At 37.4% G+C, this 25,073-nt stretch overlaps 1 protein-coding gene across 1 annotated transcript in view; it reads left to right on the top strand.

Moving 5' to 3' along the window:
• The first annotated feature begins 13,364 nt into the window (after nt 1-13,364).
• The window catches only part of COL9A1 (collagen type IX alpha 1 chain), an 84,623-nt gene continuing 72,914 nt past the window's right edge, over nt 13,365-25,073 (top strand). The window contains exons 1-5 of the mRNA XM_090282642.1: nt 13,365-13,378; nt 13,868-13,944; nt 15,128-15,205; nt 15,342-15,474; nt 20,814-21,210. Coding sequence (XP_090138768.1) covers nt 13,365-13,378; nt 13,868-13,944; nt 15,128-15,205; nt 15,342-15,474; nt 20,814-21,210 — 699 coding nt within the window. The remainder of the gene's footprint in view (nt 13,379-13,867; nt 13,945-15,127; nt 15,206-15,341; nt 15,475-20,813; nt 21,211-25,073) is intronic.

Below are 25,073 nucleotides of genomic sequence, written 5' to 3'. Positions count from 1 at the left end.
AGACAGACACGCTGTGACTCCCTCCACAACTAAGAAGGAATACAACAACCTGAAAACTAGAAACAACCAGAAGTTCTAGAATATCAAACTGCATGGAAGTCCAGCAAACAGATATAAAAAAGAAATACTCATCCAGACAGGTAGGAGAGGCGGAGCTGGGGCAGAGAGGACATGGCAGCAGTGGTGGCAGCTGCACATCAGCGGAAAGTGCAGTCACACATTTTGAAAAGTCAGGAGGGACACCTGGGGAGTTTTCCCAGCTCCTCACTGGACTTTGCACCTCACAGTCCCAGCACCAGAGAAAATCAAGCCTCATTGCTTCTGACTGTGCAGACCAGTGGGAGTGGGGGTGGAGGCAAAAACTGGGAATCTCTCAGCAGAGTCCGCTTGTTTAAAGGACCCCCATGGTCCTATAACATCCACAGACCCAACCACTCTGGGAACGCCGGCCAGGGCAGCAGCTAGAGGGGCGCCAATCCAGTGTGAAAGTTGAAGAGGTGCCTGGAAAAGGGGCAAGTGCTGGGTAGGCAGCATTGTTCCCTCTTGGACCCCTCCCCTGCATACAGCACCACAATGTGGTGAAACAGGTCGCTCTGTACTGACGAATCCCTAAGGTTCCTTCCCCTAAAATGTAACAGGAGCCTCAGCTCTACCTGGGATGCGGAGGCAAACAAACACAGGAGCCTGTCAGAATGAGGAGATAGAGAAGTATGGCCCAAAGGGGGAAAAGGATCAAGGTTCCAGTGGGAGAACTAAGTGATAAGGAGATAGCCAACTTAACAGATGGGGAGATAGAAAACCTAACAGACACAGAATTCAAAACACTGGTGATAAAGATGCTCACAGGCTTGACAGGTATGCTTGAGTATGGCAAATACATAAGAGAGGAAGTGAAGGCTATGCTAAGTGAAATGAAGGAAAATCCACACAAAACCAATGGTGAAGGGAAGGAAACCGAGTTTCAAATCAATGATTTGGAACACAAGGAATAAAAAAATAGTCAACCAGTACAGAATGAGGAAGCAATAATTGAAAAAAATGAGAAAAACTTCCCAAATTTTTGTGAAGGAGATGGACATACAGGTCTGGGAAGCATGGAGGGTCTTAGGAGAGCTTGACCCAGATGGAATCACACCAGAATGCATCATGACTGAGATGCCAAAGGTAAAGAGAGAGTCCTGGGGGCCGCAAGAGAGAGGCAGAGAGTTGCCTGCAGGGGGTGCTTATAGGACTATCAGCTGATTCCTCAGAGGACACTTTGCAGGCAGGAAGGGACTGGCAAGCAGTATTCAATGTGATGAAAGGCAACCTGCAACCAGGATTACTTTATCCACCAGGTTATTATTTGGAATGGAAGGGCAGATGAAGTGCTTTCCAGACAAGGTAAAACTAAAGGAGTTCATCATCACCAAGCCATTATTATATGAAATGTCCAAAAACTTACTCTTAGTAAAAGAAGATCAAAACTATGAACACTAAAATGACAACAAACTCACAACTATGAACAACTGAATCTAAAAAATAAAAACAAAATCCAACTAAAACCAGAATAGGAACAGAATCATAGGTATGGGGATCGTTTGGAGGGTTATCAGCTGAGAGTGGGGAGGGGGAGAAATGGGGAAATGGTGCAGGGATTAAGAAGCATAATGGTTGGTACAAAATAGACAGGGGGAAGTTGAGAATGACATAGAAAAGGGTGAAGTCAAAGAACTTATAAGCATGACCCATGGACATGAACAAAGGGGGGTGGGGTTCCTGGAGGGAAGGGGGTTACTAGGCAGAGGGGAACAAAAGGGAAAAAACTGAAACTACTGTAACGACATAATCAATAAAATATACTTAAAAAAAAAAAAAAAAAAAAGCTTTCACTAGGATGCTTACCCAGCTCAGCTGAATCTCCACGCTCATCTCCACTTCTTCCAACTATCCACCTGCCTTATAGTGCTGGTCAATTTAAAGCCAGATTTGATCCTTTTCACTTTTCTTTTTCTAAGAAATATAAAGCCAGTCTTTGAAAATAGAGTCTAAGCTCTGACATCTCCTGTCAAACTTTATCCTTGAGCATCTAGGCCCAAGCCTTTCTGTGTGTCTATCTACACATACCTAATTTATTCCCAGTAAGCACTTTATTTACCCTGTTTATCACATCTGTCTTGTATTGACGTTGCTGTTGTGTGTCTGTCCTTCCTGCTGGAAAAGAGACAGTGACCCACCATATTTACCTTTGTATCTCAAAAGCCTGTTTTGTGGATGTTTGTCAAATTGAGTCGTAGTTCTGGGTATTGCTCAAGGTACTTACTATTTACTACCCAGTGTTTTAAGTACTATGGTATATGTCTTCACTTTTCCACTACATTTTTTCTTATATTTTATTGTTTATGCTATTACAGTTGTGCCCACTTTTCCCCCTTTGTCCATCTCTACCCAGCCCTCTCCCAGCCCCAGGCAGTCTCCACATCATTCATTGTCTATGTCCTTGGGTCATGTATATATGTTCTTTGGCTAATACCTTTTTATAAAGTCTTTGAGAGTTAAGAATTTGCCTTCTTCAGTTGTGATTTCTCTACAGTGTTTAAAACAGAGTCCTGCATGTAACAGATACTCTCTAAATATTTCTGAAACATTAATTAACTTTGTAGAGTACTTTATATGTTACAAAGTTTTCCCACATGGATTAGGTCCTTGAATCTCACAGTGTCCTCTCAGGGAAGTCCCCATAGGCAGGAAAGGGAACAGGCTCAGTGGTATTGAAGGACTAATGAATGAAAGGACACACATTGGTGGAACAAGGAAGGGCTCAAGGCCAAGTCTTCTGATTTCAGATGCACCTTCTTTCTCTACTATACTCTCCTGCTTGTGAAGCTAAATGTAACATCATTTCATGTAAGTAGCTTTTCCTCTGAGTGATCAGAATGGACAATCTTACTGGAGGTACAGGGGGAGCTTTGTGGGAGCTTTGTGGCAGAGGTGGGGCTTGGAAGTGTGCCCTGAGAAGGCATGCAGTATGATAAACAGAAGAGGAATGATGTAGTACATGAAGATATAGTACATGAAAAGAAAAATCCTTTATTGCAATTACTTTCACTATTCTGCATTTGAGAAAATAGCAGCATTTAGGTTTGGCAGAAAGCGTTTGTTTTTATAGGAAACACATGAATTACAACTATACAAATTCCAGCTGAACTTGTCATCAGTGTAACTGAACATAGAGCAATAGGAATGAATATGGTGGGCTCTGTAGAAAACACAGTAAAACCCTGAGGCTTTTTAGAATAACCTTTCAATTTTTTAAATAAGTCTTTTTGTGGTTATTTAGAATCCAATGAGGATCAACTAACTTAGTGGATTTTTATTTTTTATTTTTAAGTAACTGCTCACAATACTGCACCAAGGGTCTGTCATTTATCCTCTGAATATAACCTCAAAGTTGTTTATTTCTTGCCTTCTGTGTTTATAGTGTATATTTATGAGCAACTTTATTATGGTACAAATCTGTAGCCAAATGACATATCTTGGTATTGTACCAAAAGACAGATTTCTACTGGTTACTCCTGTGATTCTTGTAATAACATTTTATACATTCTCCTGGCTTTCCACAATGTCCTGTCAGATAACAATGCTTAAAAGAACATCTACAGTGATGAAAGCCTTGTGGGGCTACAGTTCTCTACATCTACTTCTAAAACCAACCCTATATAGCAAGTTATGCTTGGTGAGGCCAATAATTCTAGGTCATTTAGACTTTTATAGTTTCTTTACTATTTTGTTCTACTTGACTGAATAGGTCTTAGGAAATGCACCATGGGCATGCTGATTTTCATTTGAGTTGCTCCAGCTACACACTGCATTTTTTCCTGTCTCCCTTTTGAGCTCCACTCGAGAGCTCATTTCACCGTTCAGAGCAACTTCAATTTCAAATCTTTTTTTTTTTTTTCTGCATATACACATCTCCCATTCTTGGCTCTGTGCCTTTATGCTTGCAGTCTGAAGTTATTGCTTAGTATGAAACCAGAATTCTTTTGGACCTTTATTTTTCAAAGCAATATTATCTTTATTTATTGATCAGCTTTCTCCCAAGGAAATGAAAGCATTGCTAACGACTTAAGCCATTGACCCTTCCAAGCACCTGACTTTAGGCAAGCTTAGTAGCCTACTGCAAAAAAAAAAAAAAAAATTAATTGTAATATAAGTGGTAGCAAATAACTTGTTAGGTCCTAGTGAAGACATCTTGCCTCTTTTACCCTTGCTGCTGGTATCAGGGACACCTGGTGTTCCTTATGTCTTGAGGGAACCCCCAAAATGAGAATCCTTTACAGACCACAAAAAGGTCCTCCTACAACTTGCCTCTATAACTAAAAGTCTTATTTACATTTTTCCACTATAGCAAATAGATTGCTGATTTATTTTTCAGTGACAAAATACTAACGTGATAGGCAACCTACTATAAGATAGTCATAAACATTGTTGGGGCCATTGTTTATTTACTAAATGTACTTTAATGATACTAATTTTCTCAACCCATGAGTTAACAATGACATACAAATAATATTTTCAAAAAATTAATTCATGCCTTTAACATAATTAAATAAGTTCTACATATTATCATGCCTCCGAGGTTTTGTTCTCATTATCCCAACTGCCTTGCAATGCTTTCTGCCCTTCTCTGCCTGTAAAATGATTCATTCCTGAAGGGCAAATTAAAATGTCACTTTCTCTGTGAAATGATTTTGAATCCTCTGGACAGTAGCAATTACTTTTGTTTTTTCTGTCTCTAGAACAATTTGTTTATGGTTCTACTTATTTTCTTTAGGGTTTCCTTTTAGGCCAAAGTGTGCTTCACAGTTCTGGTGTGGTGCATTGTTTGGTTCTAAAATTTTTCTTAATACCCAGCACTGTGCTTTAAATATAGTGTTGGTTGAACATTTCACTCCTGAAGAATATACAAAATAATAACTGCAGTGGGTAATAAAGGAAGTATGAGAAAGAAAATGAATAATTGATGTCCCTAACCAGTGAGAATTTAGAATCTGTGACAAATTTTGCTATCCATAGAACCATAGGAAAATACAGATATTACTTTTACTACTGCCTTTAACTACAGAAAAGCACCACTCAGGTAAATCTCTGGACACAACATACGCAATGAGGGCACCGAGTGCGTGACCCGTACAATAGGCAAAGCTAATCAACTCCTATAGGACTTTTTTAGCTTGGTTGTTTATGAAAAAGAGAAAATAACAGTGGAGGATTAGGTGCACAGTGAAATGGAAAATGTACTTAAGCACACTGTGCGTTGTGTGTGTGTGTGTGTGTGTACTCAGAAACAACAAATTATAGGAAGAACATTGGCTGAGGGATCAGAAAAACTCATTTAGTGTTGGCCTATCCTCTGAGATTCCCTTAGCAAGTTATCTAACATCTGTAAGCCTCACTTACCTCATCCATAAAATGGCAATAATAAAGAGTTGGGTAGATTAAAGGGGATAACTTTTTTTAAGTGTGAAGCATAGTTCCTGGCATAGTAGACATACCTTTTCCTATTTCTTCCTTATATTGTACCTCTAGAAAAAGTCCTGGAAGCCCTGATTGAAGCCCTTGGCCAAGACAGACTGGGATAATAGTAACAGTCTGATCCTGAGCCTCTGCTACCATCCTAGCACTTCCTGTCCACACTTCCTTCTCTGCTGGTCCATTCTGGACTGACCACCACCTGGAATCACTGACTGTGGTAATGTGAGAGCCCTTTCAGTTTGCAGGGCTCTAAGTTCAGTCTTTAAGAACAAAGGCTCTTTATCACCTGCCCACATGTCAGTTGCTATTGCTATTGCTGGCATTCATCATGGTTTCAGGGATATTTGAAATGCAGGAATGGCAGAAGGCAGCACTCCCCTGTGGTTGCCCTTGGGTGCCTCTGGAATGTACCATGCCTCTGCTGCTTTGTGGTTAGTCAGACAGGGTGAGTTTACAGTTCCACATGGCTTTGAGTGGGAAAAAGACTGTCTTTCAAAAACCAGGAGCTGCTGGAATCTCCCCCAGTTGCTCAAACATTTCTCTAGAGTTATTTCTGTTTCAATGTTACAGTGTTATAATTAAAATCTGTCATCTTGACTTCAAGGCAAAGTTCTTACACCTGGGCTTTGGTATCTACTTTGTATGTGCTACATGATTACACTTAAATGTTGTAATAGAAAATATGTAAGTACTTTAACTGATGTGCACTTATGGAAATTGCAAAACTACGGAGAGTATGACCATGACTTGTGCAAAGAAAAAGGACTAGAAGAAAACAGTCTAAAATGTTAATGGTGAATTGTTTCATTGAGTGATCTTTTTTTCTTTTTTGTATGTCCATTTTTATATTTTTTGATAACTTCACATATTCTAAAATGAAGAAAATAATCATATATATTTATCTATCTTTGTAAACAGGTGTTTTATTGTTCTTACAGTGATTAGTGGAGTTGTCTAGATTGGGGTAACCAAGTTACTGTGGACTTACATAGTTTTCTTTCCTTTACACCTAAGTTTCTTCACCAGGAAGACAAAATGGTCACAGCTATCTTGTTGGATTATTGTGAAGTACAGAGGAGATTATGATGATAAACATCTGAAAAACCACAACATCCTATGACAGAAAATTTCTCATTGATGCTGAGGTGGCTTAGATGGTTTATGAAGAACAGTTTTGTAGGAGAAAGAGTAAAAAATGTCACAAACAATTAAAGATGTGAGTATTAAAGGGAGGACAGGGCTTTTAATTGATTGAGTTGGATAGCTATAAGTGAGTTTTTCTACTAGTTGTTTATTGTCTAAGAGTTTTGAGCTTCTAGCACCACCACAATTTTTTTTTTTTTACTAAGATCTAAATTAACCACCATTTACTGAAACAGGGTGGGGTTGAGTGGGAGAGTTAACTAGAGGAGAGTTATAATAACAAGAACATTTGTAGCTAAAATTTACTGAGTTCTAGGCACCATTTTAGGCTCTAGTTTAATTTTTATAATATACCTATATAGCATGAGTACTTTAAAAAAATATTTTATTTATTTATTTTTAGAAAGAGGGGAATGGGGGGAGAAAGAGAGAGAAACATTGATGTGTGAAAGAAACATTGGTTGGTTGCTTCTCACATGCCCTCACTGGGGACCTGGCCCACAACCCAGGCATGTGCCCTGACTGGGAATCCAACCAGCAACCTTTTGGTTCACAGGCCAATGCCCAATCCACTGAGCCACAACAGCAAGGACAGCATGGGTACTTTTGTTACTCATATTTATAGGTGAGAAAACTGAGTCACAGGGAGGTTTATTATCTCTCCAGGGTCTCGCATTTGAAAGTGGTGGTGCTGAGATTTGAACCTAAGCAGTCTGGCTCCAGATACCCTTCCTGGATTTCAAATATCCCTGAAATTTATATATATATGGAAACCAACCGAGAAAGGAATATTTGCATTAAAATCAAAGTTATCTACTTGACTGGAAATCAAATTCTAGTCCAATTTCCTTGGTTACGTTTCAAATATCAGGGCTGCACTGCCACCTAGTGCAGACAAAACATTTCACAGAGTGTGAAAGCTAGGAAGTGCATGTAGAATTTCATAGTATGCACCATAAAACAGCATTTAAGGGTTCTTTCATAAAAGAGAAAGAGCAGTTTCAGAATCAAGGGTCCCTGTCTATTTTACCGACAAAGGGTAACATGAAATTCAGGAAACACTTTGTATTCTTTGGCTGATAACTGATAACAGTGCAGAAGGAAAGCCTTGGGTTTTTGTCAAGTAAATTTCTTAATACATGTCCAGTAAAAAAATTAGTACAATTTTTCAATGAGTAAGAAGTTCCCAGCAGTTCTTATGTGTTCAACTGATAATTATTTTAAAATTTTAAATGAAAAGCAACAAATGAACAAACAAAACAAACTCATAGATACAGACCAGGGGATGGTGGTGTGCAGGGGAGGATAAAGAGGGTCAAAAACATGGTGAAGGAAAGAGACTAGACTTTGGGTGGTGAGCACACAATAGAGGATACAAATGTCATATAATAAAGTTGTACACCTGAAATTTATATAATGTTATTAACTGGTGTTACTTCAATAAATATAATAAAAATCTATTCAGCAAATACTTATGCAGTATCAGTTGTAACAAAGGAGAAGTAGCTGAAGGAAGCTGAAAACATGACCCCTAGAGCAGCATTTCTCACAGGACCAGCAGCACCAGCAGCACCAGGAAGCTTGTTAGAAATGTAAATCCTCAGACCCACTTCAAACCTCATGAATCAGAGACTCCTGGGGCGGAGCCAGTGACAAGAGTTTAACAAGGCATTCAGGTGATTCTGATGCAGCTTTGGGAAGCCGTGATGGAAAGGAAGCATGCAGAAAAACATGCTGATGGACCGGAAGCATGTGAGGTTTATTGGGAGAAGCCAAAGAAGCTTAGGCATCAGGCACCAGCTGCTGCAAACAGAACCCACAAAACAGCAAATGTAGCAACAGCTTTGAGAAGCATGTGTGCCATGGAAGGGAATTGATTTCCCTCTTCCTTGGGGGAAAAAAAATGCTCATATTCTAGAGAAAACACATGTAATATGCTGAAAAGCTTGGGGTGGAGGTGTGGTTTGTGTTAACTAACACACTCTGGTTTTAATGGTCCATGGCGAGGACACATTTATTGGTGAGTGATTTCAGAGAGAAATGGCTATCATCATGGGGCTCTGTTTGCTTGCTATGTATGATTAGGCTACAATTACAAGGACAGAACCCACATAAGCAGCTTAAAAATAGAGCTTTGATTGTGGTGAAATTTCTTTACAGTACAACTGAACCCAATCCAAAACTGTGGGAGTCCTAGTTTTAGCAACTCTCTGATTGTTAATCAGCTTCTCAGCCGGAGATTTCTATGATAAATTTCAGGCTCTAGCTGTGGCTAATTTGCAGCATCCTCACACAACTGTTATGTGCCACCAGGCATTTTGGGTCTTTCATTTTTAAAAACAAGCTAGACAAAAGAAAGCTTAAAACTAGATACTAATAGGAAGCAAGCTTTTAAAGTACCTATTTTAATTTATAAAGTAAGTAAATATGGTAGTCATAGTATTATTGGAGAAACCCTGGTTCTTCTCACTGATGCAGTAAAGAATTACAGAGCAGTGAGCCTATTAGTGTGCATGCAAAGGGTCACATAGAATTCCAAGCACTTCCCTCTTCCCATGCTAACATAATTTTTTGTGTGTGTGATGTTGGAACACCTGGCAATATTATCAGACCAGGCTCAGGACTGCTGGGTTAGTGAATGATACATGTCTCCCTCTACTTCTCATTGGACTGTAACAATAGCATCATTAATTAGTGTTAAAAGTTTATGGCAACTTCAAAAGAATACTTTCAAAATAATATAGTCATGTCAAAGTTAAGAAACTGGTCTCACTATTCCATGCATTTTATGGGGCATCCCAATTGTTGTGCCAATACCAGGAAACAAGAGAAAAGATATCTCTTGGCCTTTCTAGTGCCCATTGTATTCTAATTCAATGTTTATAAAACCATGGGTTCAGTGCCATTAGCTGGTACTAAAGTCAATTTATTGACTTGGTCACCAACACTAAAAAATGAAATAGAATATAACATAAACTAGACTGCACTACAGTTACATGGGTAAAGTATTGTCTTCTGAAACTTTTGTTTCAGATGTGTTTATCCATACACATTGATCAAGTTCATTCAGTCCATCCTTCGAGCAATACCAGAACTATCTTTCCGAAGACACATCTAAGGAAGTAATTCTTGGCCTCAAACGCTTCTCCTGGTTTCCATAACAGTCAGAATAGAGTCCAAACTCTTCCAAAGGTATTCAAGATCCCCTTCTCAGCTCCTTCCCATGGTCCTCTGGCTTGTTATTTCAGAAAACATCACATTATACTCAGTTGCTCAAACTCAAAAGCAGGTACTTCCACTTGCTCCTAACCCACTCCATTTCCAGTTTACTCTATCAGTGTCACCTCTTCATTCTCATCTAGTCTGAGTCAAAGTTCACCTCCTCAGAGGACCCTCCCCTAATCCTTCAAACTATCAGCCTCTACTTTTACCCCTGCCTTTTTCTGGCAAACATTGCCCATTTTTGTGTTTTTAAGAATAGCAGTTACAACTGAAATTATCTTATTTATTCTTGCAAATGTATTTAGTACCTGTCTCCCCACCATCATGAAAGCTCCATGGCGGCAGGGACCTGGCATTTCTCTGCTACACCTCTGTGCGGAATCTGTTCAAGGCTTATGGTAGAGGAGTCACCAGTAAACATTGATCAAGTGAGAGGGTTCCAGAACTATACTTGTGGTTCCTGAAATATTCTCCTCTACCTTTTTGTCATGGTACCTGCTGTTTCCTCTACCTCAAATGCACTGTATCCACTTGTCCTCTTGGTCGCCTTCTATTCATCTTTCAGGATTTTACCTTCTCTATGAAAAATTTCCCAGTGCCCTTGGACTTAGTTCATAGTTTTTCTCAATGATGCTGCAGGTTTTTTCACTCACTGTGTTGCAGTCATTTTCATATTGGACGTCTCCATTGGGCCATGAGCTTCTTCAGGGTAAGGCTGTGTTTATTCATGTTTTTTCTTTCCTCAACTCTTAGCTCTTACTTGGTATGTATGTCATTCAATAAGTGTTTGCTGAATGATTGAGTAAAGAAATTAAAGAAAGTTGATGGTCAAGAACAGTGATTATTTGTGATGATGTTCCCTGATTTAAACTGTAAGTAGATAAAATTCTGGATTCATAGAAAGGAAAAATTAGTGTGTGTGTGTGTGTGTGTGTGTGTGTGTGTGTGTGTGTGTGTTTTGTGTAGAGCAGTGTGGAGAGGGATGGAGGCAGTAAAGAGAGGTGAAAGCATAATTATTCTACATAAAATACTTCTATTTACAACAAAAATCATTTTAAATCTCAAGCCATCTTAGTGCATTTACAATATGATATGATTTACCAGATTTTATTTCCACATGATTTTTTAAGAAGGCAACGGTTAGGCACAGTGTTAATAATAAAAAAGCTAATGTGCCTATGATTTTAGGGTACAACTTGAACCAGACCAGGATAGTGTGGGGTTTGCACTGTTCTCTGCGAGACTCTCATGTCATATTAGGAAATATGATTAATAGAAAATGTAGGTGGAAGGAGGAGGAAAATTTGTCTTTAAATGTATATACAAATAAAATTTATATGTGTGTGCGCGCGCATGCATGAGCGCATGCTAAAAATATCTTGTTTTCTCTGAATTTACATTCTATCTTAACAGTGTTGTTGTTTGCTCTTCACCATCTTAAATAAAACTCACAAGCTGGAAAAAAACCAACCACTTATGAGCAAACCTATTTTCTTCTCTATTATTTTATCTTTTATTAAAAGGACCCCCTCACTTCCCTTCAGCTTCCAGCTGTAGAGAATTTTTTAAAGTGGGAGGGGGCAAAACCAGACATGAGATCTCTACAACATTTTGCAAAAGGATTTCTCATACACTTAATTATATAGGAAAATCTGCCTCTCTTCTTTTTTCCAGACCAATAATGTTAGAAGATCTGCATTGTAAATAAAGAAGTTCAGTAGAGAGGGTCCCTTAGGAAAATGTCCCTTTTCCTGTAGATCGAGGGCTGGCTTACTTTGTGTGATTTTAGCAGAAAGGACTCAGCTATACAATTTCTCCTCTGAAGTCCTACCATTAAAGGTTTAGTATTTTGGGGTTAATAAACCACTCCATTTATATAAGCCCTGGTCAACTTACAAAAATAAGCTAGGCTATGATCATTTGTAATTCTGTGACTCAGCTAAAATGGCTGCCCTAGGGAATCATAATTTTGATAGATAGAAGGAGAATGATAGGGCCTTGAAGAAAACCCAAAATGATATGAGGAACTGGTTGTCCCCATGCCAGGTGGAGACAGGACTCCAAAGGTAGTTCAAGTTCACCTAGTCCACAGCTTATCAGGGCAAACTTTCCAGTGAGCTGATGGAGGCAGAAGAAATAACAATGTTAAAAAGAAACAAAGAAAAATTAAGAAGCAATACTATTTATTTTGCAATTAAATAGAAGTTAATTTAAAAATTAAAGAAATTTCAAGGAAGCAAAACTACTTTATGCTAGATAACACAACTCACTAATATCATTGGATTATCACCCTAAATGTCTCTGTTTTGGGACAGAACACTCATGTGCCCTAAAATGGAGCAAGAAGCAGGCCATCCTGAGTGGGTGGGGGTGGGGTTTCTCTCTCTCTCAGGTTCTGGAAAGAGGGTGGGTATGTGTGATATGGTTCTGACAAAATCTCTCTCTGTAGGTCTGTGCTCCTTGTAACTTGCTCTCAATTTGTTTATGGAGGATAATACACTGCTATTTCCACAGATATTCTGCTCAGCTCTGTTAATTATAGGGTTTAAGCAAAAATAAGAACTAGGGGGCGTGACATTACAGTTATCAAAATTTTCAACGATGAAAAAGAGGGAGCTAACGTGAATTGAATAATTAGCTGTGCAACTTAGGACAAGTTACAAGTTACTTCATTTTCTGTGCCCCGGTTTTCTCATCTATAGATTAAGAAACATTTTAGTCTTACCTTATAATGTTGTGAGAATTAAACGTCATTAGGCTTTAGGCATTTTCAACAGAGGGGCACGTAGTGAACTGTTAGCTATAATGAAACAATGATTGTTCTCCTGAGGCAAGCATTAGATTCTCTGCTTTGCTATCTTGCTTAATTCTCAATACCATTGTTTTAGGCAACTACTTTTAACCAATTTTTCAGTTAAGGCGAAGGTGTGACAGACAGATTAACTAACTTACCCGAAGTTATAGAACTAGCAAACTCCAAAGCAAACGGGATTCAAAGGAGGTGGGATGGGCACCAAGTCTCTCATGAGTTCCCACATATTTGCCTTCCTGTGAGCCCCTCTTTACCACAGTCCTCTAAAAAGTATCACTGTATTTGCACAGCAGTTCTAAAAGCTTCCACTGTATTCCTACAGCAGCTTGCCTGGGTGTTTCTAGCGAATTTCTCCACATCCTAATTTTTTTTTCTCAGAAAACTTTACCTTGCTAATTCCTCCTTCAGTGGAACCTTGTTAGCTTTGAGGGCACACCCCTGGCTAGGCCAGGGCTACGGGGCCAGCTTTCCCCGCCCCTTCCTTCTGCTTTGGTTTAAAGTGTCACCAGATGCCTCTGGTTCATTCTTTGCTTTTAGCCCTGACAGGGCAGCAGGAATCAAAGCTGGGACAAGAACTCATCAGTCCCAGGGTGACAGCGAAGGGGTCTTGGGGGATCACTGACTCCCCTTCTTCATTGGGACTATTGGCAATAACAGAAAACCAATTGGAAAAATGAAGACCTTCTGGTAAGACCTTGAGATTGGAAAGAGTGACGGGGAGATGGTTGGGGGCCCTGAACAGGGGCCCTGAACAGAAGCTCTGTGTTTTTGCAGTCGTGATGAGATGAGAGGAGGTGAAGGGAGAAGTGAGGTGAGAGGAGAGACAAGGACAGAGCCAGAAATAGAGACAGATGAGAAAGTCAGACAAAAAAGAAAAGCAAGCATGTGAGACAGAGGAAGAGGGAGAGACAACCACCAAAATGGAGGGTCAGAAAAACTCTGGTAGAGAAACACTGAGATAGAAACAATAACATAACGACTGGTTTAGAGGAGGAGATGAAAACACAAGAATTTATTAACTCTCTCAATAAGATGTCAAAATCAAAACAAGAAAAATAAACTATACTGAGATTTTATCACCTACATTAATTAGGTTTTTACCATGTTTAAAAATACTAAAGTAGTCCCCATCTGGAGGGACTCCTGTTTGAGTAATTTTTCTCCTCTCCTTTTCAGGAAAGTTCCAGTTTTCTTCTTTGTATGCAGTTGTCTGGGATCCTGGGCATCGGTGACTGTCGTCAAACGTCGCCCAAGTAAGGGTCACAAAAATAAATAAATAAATAAATAAAAGGAAAGAAAGAAATATCACTTCTTCCGGAAAGGGTCAGGTAGGACTGTGGCTGAGTGAAGCACCCATGGTCCTTGGTCCTTTGTACCCTCTCTCCAATGCTGCTTTGGCCATAGGTACTCCATGGCTAGTTTTCTGTGGTCAATGCTGGGTATAAAAAAGAAGTTCTTGCTGTGATCAAAGTTGGCAGGAAAGTCATTCTGCATGCTTCAATGACTACCTGGTTCTGATGGTGATTGCTAATGTTGGATGGATAGATGGATGGATGGATGTATAGAAGCCATTAATCTGGGGTCGAGGGGGGATTTGTTTGATATACTAGCATGTCTGAGCCAAAGCTGTGTAGCTGTAATATGCTTTTTCTGAAGTCTAGGAAGTCTCTGCCATCAGATGAGTCTCAGTAGGCACAGGGTTGTATAGTTACAATAGGCTTTCTGTGATGGGGAAAGAGCACTCCTTCCTTACAACCTGCTACTTGTGTAAGGAGCACCCAGTTTCATTCTAGGATTCCTCATCAAATTGAGCACTGCATCCTTTTCATTTTCTTCTTCTGGTTACTCTTCCCCATTTTAGGATACTAGCAATTGTCTAGTTGGGACCATTATTTAATTTCTTAAAATGGGCTTATGAAATTCAATGTTCTCTCTATATTATTTAGGATTAGTGAATCTGAGGGTCCACCAAATCCCTCCTCTATTTGACAAAGATTTCTAAGAACTCCCCTCTCTAGAAGTCTCATTGAACTGGCTCAAGACTGGCTCTGGATTCTTTTAGGAATTCTAAAATTTGTGGTGTTAAAGGAATATTTTCTAGCCCAAACCACCAAAAGTTTTCCTAACAGTCTTCTGACATGGTGCCATTCAGGACGTTGTACAGCTCCAGTTCCAAAAGGAACAAATTCCTAACTTCCCCAAAAGGAACATTTTCCCGGCACAGATTTTTTTGTGCCTTGTCTCCCTTCCAGGATGAGTCAAAATGAATGAATTATAATCATGGAGTTACAGAGTTAAGGCCAAGTGTACTACTTAGAAGCAAGATGTTTTGGTATAATATAGTGCTTTAAATAATTTCTCAGCTCTTATTATTATTGGAACATTCCCCATGATCCCTATAAGAGATGAGGTAGGATGACGTGATCTCTTTTGCAGGATTTCCTGTCAATTCAATTTCTAATGGTGAAAATGAACTCTGTCCAAAAGTCAGGATTGGCCAAGATGACTTACCAGGCAAGTAGCAGTGTGTCATATTGAAAATGCATGCTTTCTATAACCTTTCTGATACATTCTTTTATTTGGGTAGTTTGTGGAAAGGAATAAAACCAATCTCAATGAGGACATTTTATTTTGTGTTCCCTTTCTTTAGGGTTTGACTTGATTTCTCAGTTCCAGGTAGATAAAGCAGCATCCAGAAGAGCTATTCAAAGGGTAGTAGGATCAACTGCATTACAAGTGGCTTACAAATTGGGAAATAATGTAGACTTCAGGATTCCAACCAGGTAATAAAAAATGTAAATCTAATTATTTGCCTCAAATGCATTTTAAAAAGTGAAAACCTATCCAATGTTAGAGAATCTTCTGATGCTCAATATCTCTTTAATCATGACTTTATTTAAAGATGAAGGGATTTATTTACCTACCTATCATCGGTGCCTGAATATGTGAATGCTCTCCATGTTTTCAGTATGTAATTTACTTCCCATTCCAGGGGGAGAAAAATCACTGAGACTATTATACATTGATTCAGAACATGTTCTTATTGCTCTACTCTCTGTTTTTCTATAATTTGTCTGGTTTTGACTGAAAGGACCCTCTGTGAAAAGTGCCAGAGGTTGAGCATAAATTTAACTAGGAACCACGGAGTGGCTAGAGGACTCACAATGGTGCTGTTCAAATGTCCTGGTGCTGAAAGGGAACCACACATCCAGTGCTTAGCTTCTGGCAGGAACCAAACAAAAGCAAAACCAAAACCTCCATAACAGAAACAATGGTAGTGATAATAATAATGAAAAGTCCTCCACTTCATTTATCTGTTTCTCTGAAACTCTTTTATCCTTCAAATCATTCATTACTGAGATCCTTTTGTGTAAGTGTAAGTGTTGAGATTTACTATTGTTATAAATGAGCTTTAGGGCTTTCAGTTTTATGTCACTTAATATCTGATATGTGACTATTATGATTATGTCTTAGGGCACTACAAAAAAAAAAAAAGATTCAAGATTCCTTTGGTGGGTTAATAAGAAAATTAGGGCTTTGATAGAAATTAAGGTGTAAAGGTTAATAATGATTAATTAGAATAATAGTAAAGAATATTATAGAAACTCTAAATGTTTATAATAATAGAAATTTTGGTCAAATTAGAATATTCTGATATAGTGCCAGACTGCATATAGAAATTTATGTTTTGAACATACTATATTTTATAAAACAATAATAGTGCAATCTATAAATTATTTTAACAAATTCCCCAACTAACATTAAGTCCTGTGGTGAGGACATTATTATCCATATTTTATGGAAGAGGAGATTGAAGTCAGAAAGCTTCAGTTACTTTCTTACCGTCACAGGGTCACGAGGTGCTGGGAGGATTGAAACACAGACAGAATGGCATCAGAGGCTGTGCTTCTAACCATTATTTGATACTGACCCTGGCAAACCATTCACATTTGGAAATATTAAAGGCATAATGACAGCTATTATCATTTTTTGCTTATATATTCTTTAAAATTTTTAATTTTTTTTTCTTTAATAAAATAAGTAAACACACAAGACCACCGATGCTGGCTTAATTTTCTCTTCTACAGTTTAAGGTACTATATTGTCTGGAGTGTCACTGACTATAAATTCAGAGGTTGATGGTCACATAGACCCCTACCTCTTACTCATCTTTTTTGTTCTTCCTCTCTAAGTGTCTAGAGGTATTGCTAAGTACTTTTAAACTGGCTGTAGCCAAAGTCCCATATTCTCTACCTTCTTGACTCTCTGCTCCCCACAAACACTAAAAATTCTTATTTTACTGGCAAGGCTTATTAAAAGATTAAAAAATTAAGGAATAGAAGAAGGAGGAAGTAGAAAGAAATACACAGAGAAGGAGGAGAACCAAAGGCCTGAGATAGATGGAATTCCAAATAAGCAATAAAGTCCATTCTTGGGCAAGTTATTTAAATGAAATTTGCTTCAGTTCCCTCAGTATCAAGAGTTGCCATGAGGAGCAAGTGTTAATCAATGGAGAGGGGTTAATAGCTCCTGGTACACAGCTGTATTAGTTTGCTCTAAGTAGGGGAGAGCACCATATGGAGAGAGTGTATGCAGACAGAAGTCTTTTTTCTTTAGTGAAGTCTTTTTTTTTTAAGTTATCCTCCAAGTTTAACTTATTCAAAAGCCAGGTGGCAGGACAAGTAGGGACTGGAATTGCTCTTGGATCATGCAGAAAGTAGACTGCCTTGGTGTAAAGAGAATTTCTATGCTGGAGAATATAGGCTTTGGGTGAGCAAAAAAGAATCTTATTAGCAGGGTCTTGGTGAAAAGGAAAGGAGACAATGGCATCTGAAACTAATGTGATAGAGTCACAAATTATCCTTCCTTTTCTTTTCAATATGTTTTAAAGATTATGAGACATAATTTTTGCTGTTTGTATTCTTTATTCTAGGTATCATAGTTTCACATTCTCAACTCATACTTACAAATATGAATGTTTATTTGCTTTTAAAAATACAATCCTTATCTTTTCTTTGGGTTAAGGTCATAAACAAATGTTTCAAGGTCTAAAGACTGCTTATCATTTATTTAAAATCTTATGGCTCTCCTTTTAAGATACTCTGTGCAGATTGTAAAAATGAAATAAATCATTTATAGATTCAGTTTCTTTTAAATTATGTATGCTGTCAAGTTTACTTACTGAAGTGCACCACTTATTTGCAAGAATGGAGTCTCAGGCATTCAAGAAAGAGAATGCAACTGACTGTTCTGTAAATTAGATTTGTGAGGATTTTTAAATGGCCTTAGACACATACAAATATATATGAATTTTATTAATTTGAGACTGGAAGGGATTTTCTTCTTTTATCATATTGACATACTATATTAACCTAGTTTAAAGTATTAATAACATTATAATCTTGATTATATTTGCATATATACACAGAAGCACACACACAGAAAAAAATATATTATCTTAATGGATATGGAGAAAGACAGATGAATATCCTTGGTTTAACAATATGTCTATAAATGAGTTGTTCTTCTAGCAACCTCAACCATGACCCCATTTTTTAAAAGTCTTTGGCATTACATAACCAAGTCAGATGTAAATGGGGATATTATATCCTATGCTACTTTCAACATAATCCTTTTGCTCACTTAGCAGGAAAGATTGGATGAAGCACAAGTTGGGAGAGCTCCCTCAGTTAACTTCATGATGTCTTTGCAAAAGAGTCATTGTAGAGTTACTGTAACTTCTAAATCAAATCAAATACATTCCTCCCCCCACCCCGAGACTAATGAAATGCTACAGCTTTGTTCAGTATATGGGTAAACAAATAAATAGATAACATAGACTAAAAAAAAAAAACAAAAAACAAAAAACAACTATTAGAAGACTGCTTTAAGAAAGAGAAGATGACAAAGCATTAGGATTTATCTTCCTTCTATAAAAGCCTCACACCTCAACAGTAACTATCTTGGACAAAACATAAAAATTAATCCTTTAAGCATCTGGTTAAATCCATATTATTAGGTGAAAAGAATATTAAAATAACCCATTCATGATTTAAATAGACTTTTGTCAAATTTCAACATTGAATAAAACTTTTAAAACTTATCTCTAAGCTCCAAATAGAGGTCAGTCAAATGAGATATAAGAACTTCTATAAGGTTTTATAATTATACATTGGGCAATATATTATGTTGTCATTAATGAATCTTAGTTTCTTTCCTAGAAGTTATTCTGGAATATGCATCTTCTGAAAACTCTAAAGTCCAAAGGAAATATGACAAACAGAAAAAATATTAAAAACAAATATCAAAATAGATGCAGTAGATGTCTGAATCTGGGGAAATAATTCTTGTGTACATGTTTCCTTCTTTAACTCCAAACTGAATCTTTTCAAATATAGTTGTTAAAACCTCCTGTACACTTAACAGACATAAAACATATTTAGTAAACTGAAAGCTTTGAAAATAAGTACAGTACACATCACCAGTAATCATTTAAAAATATGTACTGATGAAGGAATTAACCCAATATTATAAATATAAACCAGACGCTATAGAAAATAATAGCCAAACAAAGTACTTGGATGAAAAAAAAGCACTCAGATGAAAAGTTTCACATTTTTATTTTTATAAAACTAACAAAGCAATACAATTTGTTGACACAGTTGACCCATTTTATTGAAGGCTTTCAAAAACGTTTGGAGTAAAGGGTTATATATTTGTTTATGCTATTATTATAAAGAATGACAAAGTCTTACAGTTAAAGTCAAAGTAAAGATAGAAAATATTAAAGTTGAGTAATGTCCCTGATGAGGAATTTTTTGGCTTAGAAATTCTTGACCACAACAATGTTTTGATGTAACTGGCAACAACACATATATAAATTCAAGAAATTTATACGTTATTCATTTCAGTTTGAACATATTAAATAAGCATTCATTTAGATATTTATTCTTGCCTTTCTCTTCTTTACTCTTCACAAGAAGGGAGCTATAAAACAGGAGTTTGACCTGAAGAAAGGTTAATCAGGACTTTGGGTCCTGGTCCATAACTGCTCTCAGAAATGTCAAATTTTATTATTTAGCAAGAAAAATTAATTAGCACCTGCTTTTCCTAGTATTTCTTTCTCACTTAAGAATTTTTCTGTACTTAGAAGCAGGAAGGTAGAAGAATAAAAACTTTAAGCACTTGAAAGGTGAAGTTTACATTTAGTATGTTCTGATTTTTTTTAAAATTAATTTTGGTCCTCAGGCTTTCGCAGCTTGGTTTAGCAAAAGCAGATTCAGGTAGTTGTAGCTTCAGAGCAGTTTCCACAAAGCCTGGAGATGCCCTAGGGCCACTGATGGTCTCCTGCTGCCGCTTAAAGTCAGGAGGTAGCAATGATACAGACTCCGCTTTCTAACTCAGGAACAACTAGACTGGGATAGAGAATTAAGAACTGGTCACTTTTCCCTGGTCACATATCCAGTGACAAACAACGGCTGCTAATTTAACATCATACTTTGGACTCCCTAGAAAAGAAAAATATGCACAGTGTGAAAGAACTTCTCAACTTTGCAAAGTTACTGATTCTCAAAATGCTTGCATAGGTCTAGGATAATTGTGGGAAGGAATACTGAAGAAATTATGGAAGTAACAAATAATCTTACTATGTTACATTAAAATAAAAAATTTAAAAGCTGCTTTAATTAAGTGGTCTTATAAACTGGCAGAGATGATTTGGATTCCAGATGATCTCTTCTTTCATTTGTAGGGGAAATGATGCCAAGAACTGTGTAGGAATGTGTTTCTTGGCTGAAATGAAATTGCTGAACAGTAGCTCTTCAGGCAACATAAATAGTAATATTGTTGGGATTGTGTGGCATTAGGAACTCTTGCTCACTTCGAGGGAAGGTTTCGTTTTTTTTTTTAATGTGTATTTTAAGATAGAGCATTAATGTACATGAATAATTAAACTTTTGTGTAGGTCTTTATGAACAGTCCTGAACGAACAAATAGTACATAGTTTTTCACACTGTAGGTTTTTTTTTGTAGATCTAGAATCTAAAATAGCATAAAAGAATATGGTAATATGCATGGGTATGGAAAACAAGATTCATATTTACTGTTTTAAAATTTTACTCAGGCATTTATATCCCAGTGGGCTGCCTGAAGAATACTCCTTTTTAACTACTTTTCGGATGACTGGAAGCACACTTGAAAAGAACTGGAGCATTTGGCAGATTCAGGATTCCTCAGGGAAGGAGCAAGTTGGTGTGAAGATTAATGGCCAAACAAAATCTGTTGCATTTTCATACAAGGGACTGGATGGAAGTCTCCAATCTGCAACCTTTACAAATTTGCCCTCCTTGTTCGATTCCCAGTGGCATAAGATCATGATTGGTGTGGAAAGGAGCAGTGCTACTCTCTTTGTTGACTGCAACAGGATTGAATCCTTGCCTATAAAGCCAAGAGGCCAAATCAATGCCGATGGTTTTGCTGTGCTGGGAAAACTTGCAGATAATCCTCAAGTTTCTGTACCAGTAAGTAGAAAATCATACACCATGGTAGATTAATTTAAAACCAGATTGTTAAAATTAATACCTCAAAGATCTTTGGTAATCATCTGAATGTCTTAAAGAATGAATAGTTATTCATCTTTTTTATTTCCTCAAGTGCTTGCTTTGAGTATAGCATGTACCAGCTAGAATGGGGAATCAGAGGAAGTTAAGTAGAGATGGCTCCCCGTTTTAAGAGCTTTAAGTCTACTTGGAAGTTGCTACATGTCCACCTGCAGCACCCAGGATCCTTTTGAAGGGACTTAAAGAAACTGATACTGGTGTGGTACATATTGTATATAAATAATTAATGAGAAGATTCAAAGTAAGGTTAACATGAATGGTGGATTCAGTTAGTCAAGAATTCCATGCTTCTTGGAAGCAATGGACCTTGAAATGGAAGGATTTGAATTGGCAAGAGAAGAGGAGAAAGTGCATTCTGGCTGAGGCAATGAGCATTAAAAGGAAAAGCAAAGAGTAAGTAGGCTGCATTCAAAGATCTAAAGACTGGCTGCTTTGGATGAAATGCACTTGTGAAAATGTGACTGAGTGTGTGAGTGGGTGAGGGAGGTGAGGGAGGGGAGGGGTACGAACTTCAGAGTGTAGGAGATAAAGTTAGGAAACAATATGATGTCTCATAAACAAGAATAAAAATTACATAGACGGAAAATATTTGTTTATTTAGGAGTAGGTCTTAAATAGAATATTATAAAAGTAAAGGATTTTAGAGCTCTGTTTATGATTTTGCTGTAGAGATTCATGGATATAAAGGTCAGGAATTATATAATAACATATAATTGTCTAGACTTTTAATGAATAATTCTTTAAAAAATATTTATTTATTTTTAGAGAGAGGGGAAGAGAGGAAGAGAGAAAGGGAGAGAAACATCAATATGAGAGAAACATCATTGGCTGCCTCTTGCATGTGCCTCAGCGGGGGACTGCGCCCCAACCCCAGGCATGTGCCCTGACTGGGAATTGAACCAGTGACCTCTTGCTTAGTGGGATTATGCTCAACCAACTGAGCCATGCTGGTCAGGGCAATGAAGAACTCTTGAAAAGGATATTTTATAGTATTATGGCAGGAATTTAAAAAATATATCTTAGAGGGCTGGTGTTCTTCGGGGGGAAACTAAAGAATTTACAGCTCAATAAATATTGATGCCAATCTCTCTGTCTCTCTTTGTCTCTTTCTCTTTCTGTTTCTCTGTCTGTCTCTCTCTCAGGGCTGTTAAATTCTAGTCACCAAACTCATACCATAGAGTGTAGTAAGGGTGATACAGTGATTTCAAATGTTTTCTGTGCCCTTCTACAAAGGGGGGAAAAAGTTATCTGGTATATCAGTAATAGAGTAGTTCAAATAACTTCTTTCCAAGGGAAGAATTATGATTAGTGTGAAGGGCGGTGTGAAATTTCTATATTCTGTGATGTACCAGAGAAGATTTGTAGCAGCCACATTACCGCCCTGGCTTGTAGACACTTGAGAAAGTGTATCTTCAACTAATGAGTTATCACACCTCAAGTGGCTGGGTCAGAAAGCCAATGGGACCACTCTGATGCCATCTTGAATTTTATGCAGTAAAATCTTTGCAATGGTGCTGGAATGGTTTTCAGACAACACTAAACTTCTGCAATTTCTGTCATTTTTGAGTCATGGATGAGAGAAAAATGACCTTAAGGGTACCCCCTCACTGTGATGTATACCAATGAAGTACTTCTAAACTTGATTTATTGATTCATTGTCCTTGCACAACATTACAAGTCATTATAATCTGAATCAGCAATGCTAGCTTGCTATTAAATTGCTTGATTGCCAAAGCAGTACAGTCAGAATAGCATTTCATTATATTACAGGCTAACCAGTAATGTTATAGTTGATTGCAGATTTTCTGACAAGTCCAGTCTCCCATCACAGTGGAAACCAGTTAGGACGAGTTATCTTCTATTTTATTCTTCCAAGTCCAGGAATGCAGCAAAGAACATGGAAGCTGATGTTACATTTTGCTACAGATCCACCAAGGAGTTTCTCAGTCAGTGCAGTGTAGTCAATGTTAAAAGTACTTGAAAAAAGCCTAAACAAAAAAGAGAACCCTGGCCGGTGTGGCTCAGTGGATTGAGCATCGGCCTGTGAACCAAGTGTTGCTGGTTCGATTCCCAGTCAGGACACATGACTAGGTTGCTCGGCAGGTCCCCAGTTGGGAGTGTGATTGAGAGGCAACCGCACAGTGATGTTTCTCTCCCTCTCTTTCTCCTTCCCCCTCTCTCTAAAAATAAATACATAAACAAACAAATAAGTAAATTATTTTAAAAAAATTTTTAAAAATAGCCTGAACAATTTTTTTTTCTTTTATACTGAATTCTGACCCACCTCAAGGAAACCCAAGAGACTTGGTGTATTAAGGGTATTAAAAAAATTCCATATTTGATGATATGGTGGTGGTGATGGTAGTGAAAATACCTTAAATAGATCAAGGATATAGGTCAAAACATTTTAACTTACATCCAAGGACTGACAGTTTACAATATCAAACTCAAACTTGTCACCAATATATTCTTCAACTTTCAACCAATGGAAGGAAAAGTAGAAAACTCTATGTAAAGAAAGCCCATTTATGCTTAATTCACAGTTTAATGCCCTTAATATACCAATTCAATGTTTTCAAAATTCTTTCATTTCCATTAACTTATTTGATTCTTGCAATAGTTTTGTAAGTTACAAGCATAGATAAGATCATCTTCATTTCCCAGATGAAGAAGTAATCTCAAGCATGTTTCTAGGCCTGTAAGAAACAGAATTAGCTATAAAATTTTCAAATCTACCTTATTTTCTGTTATTCCAACTAACTTTTCTCTGAAAAAAAATTAAAATGTATAAACATTATATCTTTTCTTATAAAACATTTCATCATTTTTATTTTGGAAGACGTGTTATTTGTGTAGAACTTTCAGAATTTACTTTGCAGGATAAACAATACATTTTTTAAAGAAAGATTATTGTGCAGTATGAAACGTGTCCTCAGACATTAATCATACTTGTTTATTAACTTAGTAAAGGTCATCATGTGCTTATATACTGGATATAAATTAATTGCAGCTCCTATCTTTTTCAGTCTATGGAGGATTGGAGGTTAGGGTAGTAAACAATGCCATTGTCACACAGCAAGGACTGTGCCAGTGGCTGGGGCATTGGGAAAAAGCTCCTCTCTCACATCAGGGCAGGAAGGCATGAGTGTGGAATTCAAAGATGCTTTCTGAACGAGGTGATGTCTAAGAGGAAACCTGGAGATGTATGAGTTATGCAGGAGAAGATAAGGTTCAGTCCTCTCATTTGGGAATTCTCATGTTTACTGATTCTTCCCTTTCAAACTTTATTACCCCACACTGCTGCTCACTTTTCTAGACTAAGAATAGTCAAATCCCCATGCAAGTGCCAAGACAAAGCCCAAGTGCCCGCGAGTTGTCCCTATGCCCTGTTTTTATTTCATGTCCTATGATCTCACCAGTTTGGCTGAAACTGAAATTACTGACAATAACTGAAGATTATTAAGTGACTACATGTCACTTAGAGGACTCAGAGTGATGAATATTGGCATCCATATATTCTGGGAGGTAGAAGAAGTACCCTGTTAGGGCACCCTTCTCTCAATTTGGAGACAGCAAATATTCAATATTACTATGTGAGAAATTTTAAATTAAAATGAAATGTGCCAATAGCTTGAAAACAACAAGGAATAGTATATTTTTCAATTTTTTTTCTTGAAATTGGATTCATTTTAATCTTTGACACTATATTAATTGAATACTTTTTTTTTTCAGGATCAACAGTTGCTTTTGTTTAGCAAGTAAAT

This window comes from Furipterus horrens, unplaced genomic scaffold (assembly GCF_987537825.1).
Source record: "Furipterus horrens unplaced genomic scaffold, mFurHor1.1.pri manual_scaffold_6, whole genome shotgun sequence".
NCBI lineage: Eukaryota > Metazoa > Chordata > Mammalia > Chiroptera > Furipteridae > Furipterus > Furipterus horrens.
Note: the sequence above shows the minus strand (reverse complement) of the source record. Positions and strands in the feature narration are given on the sequence as shown.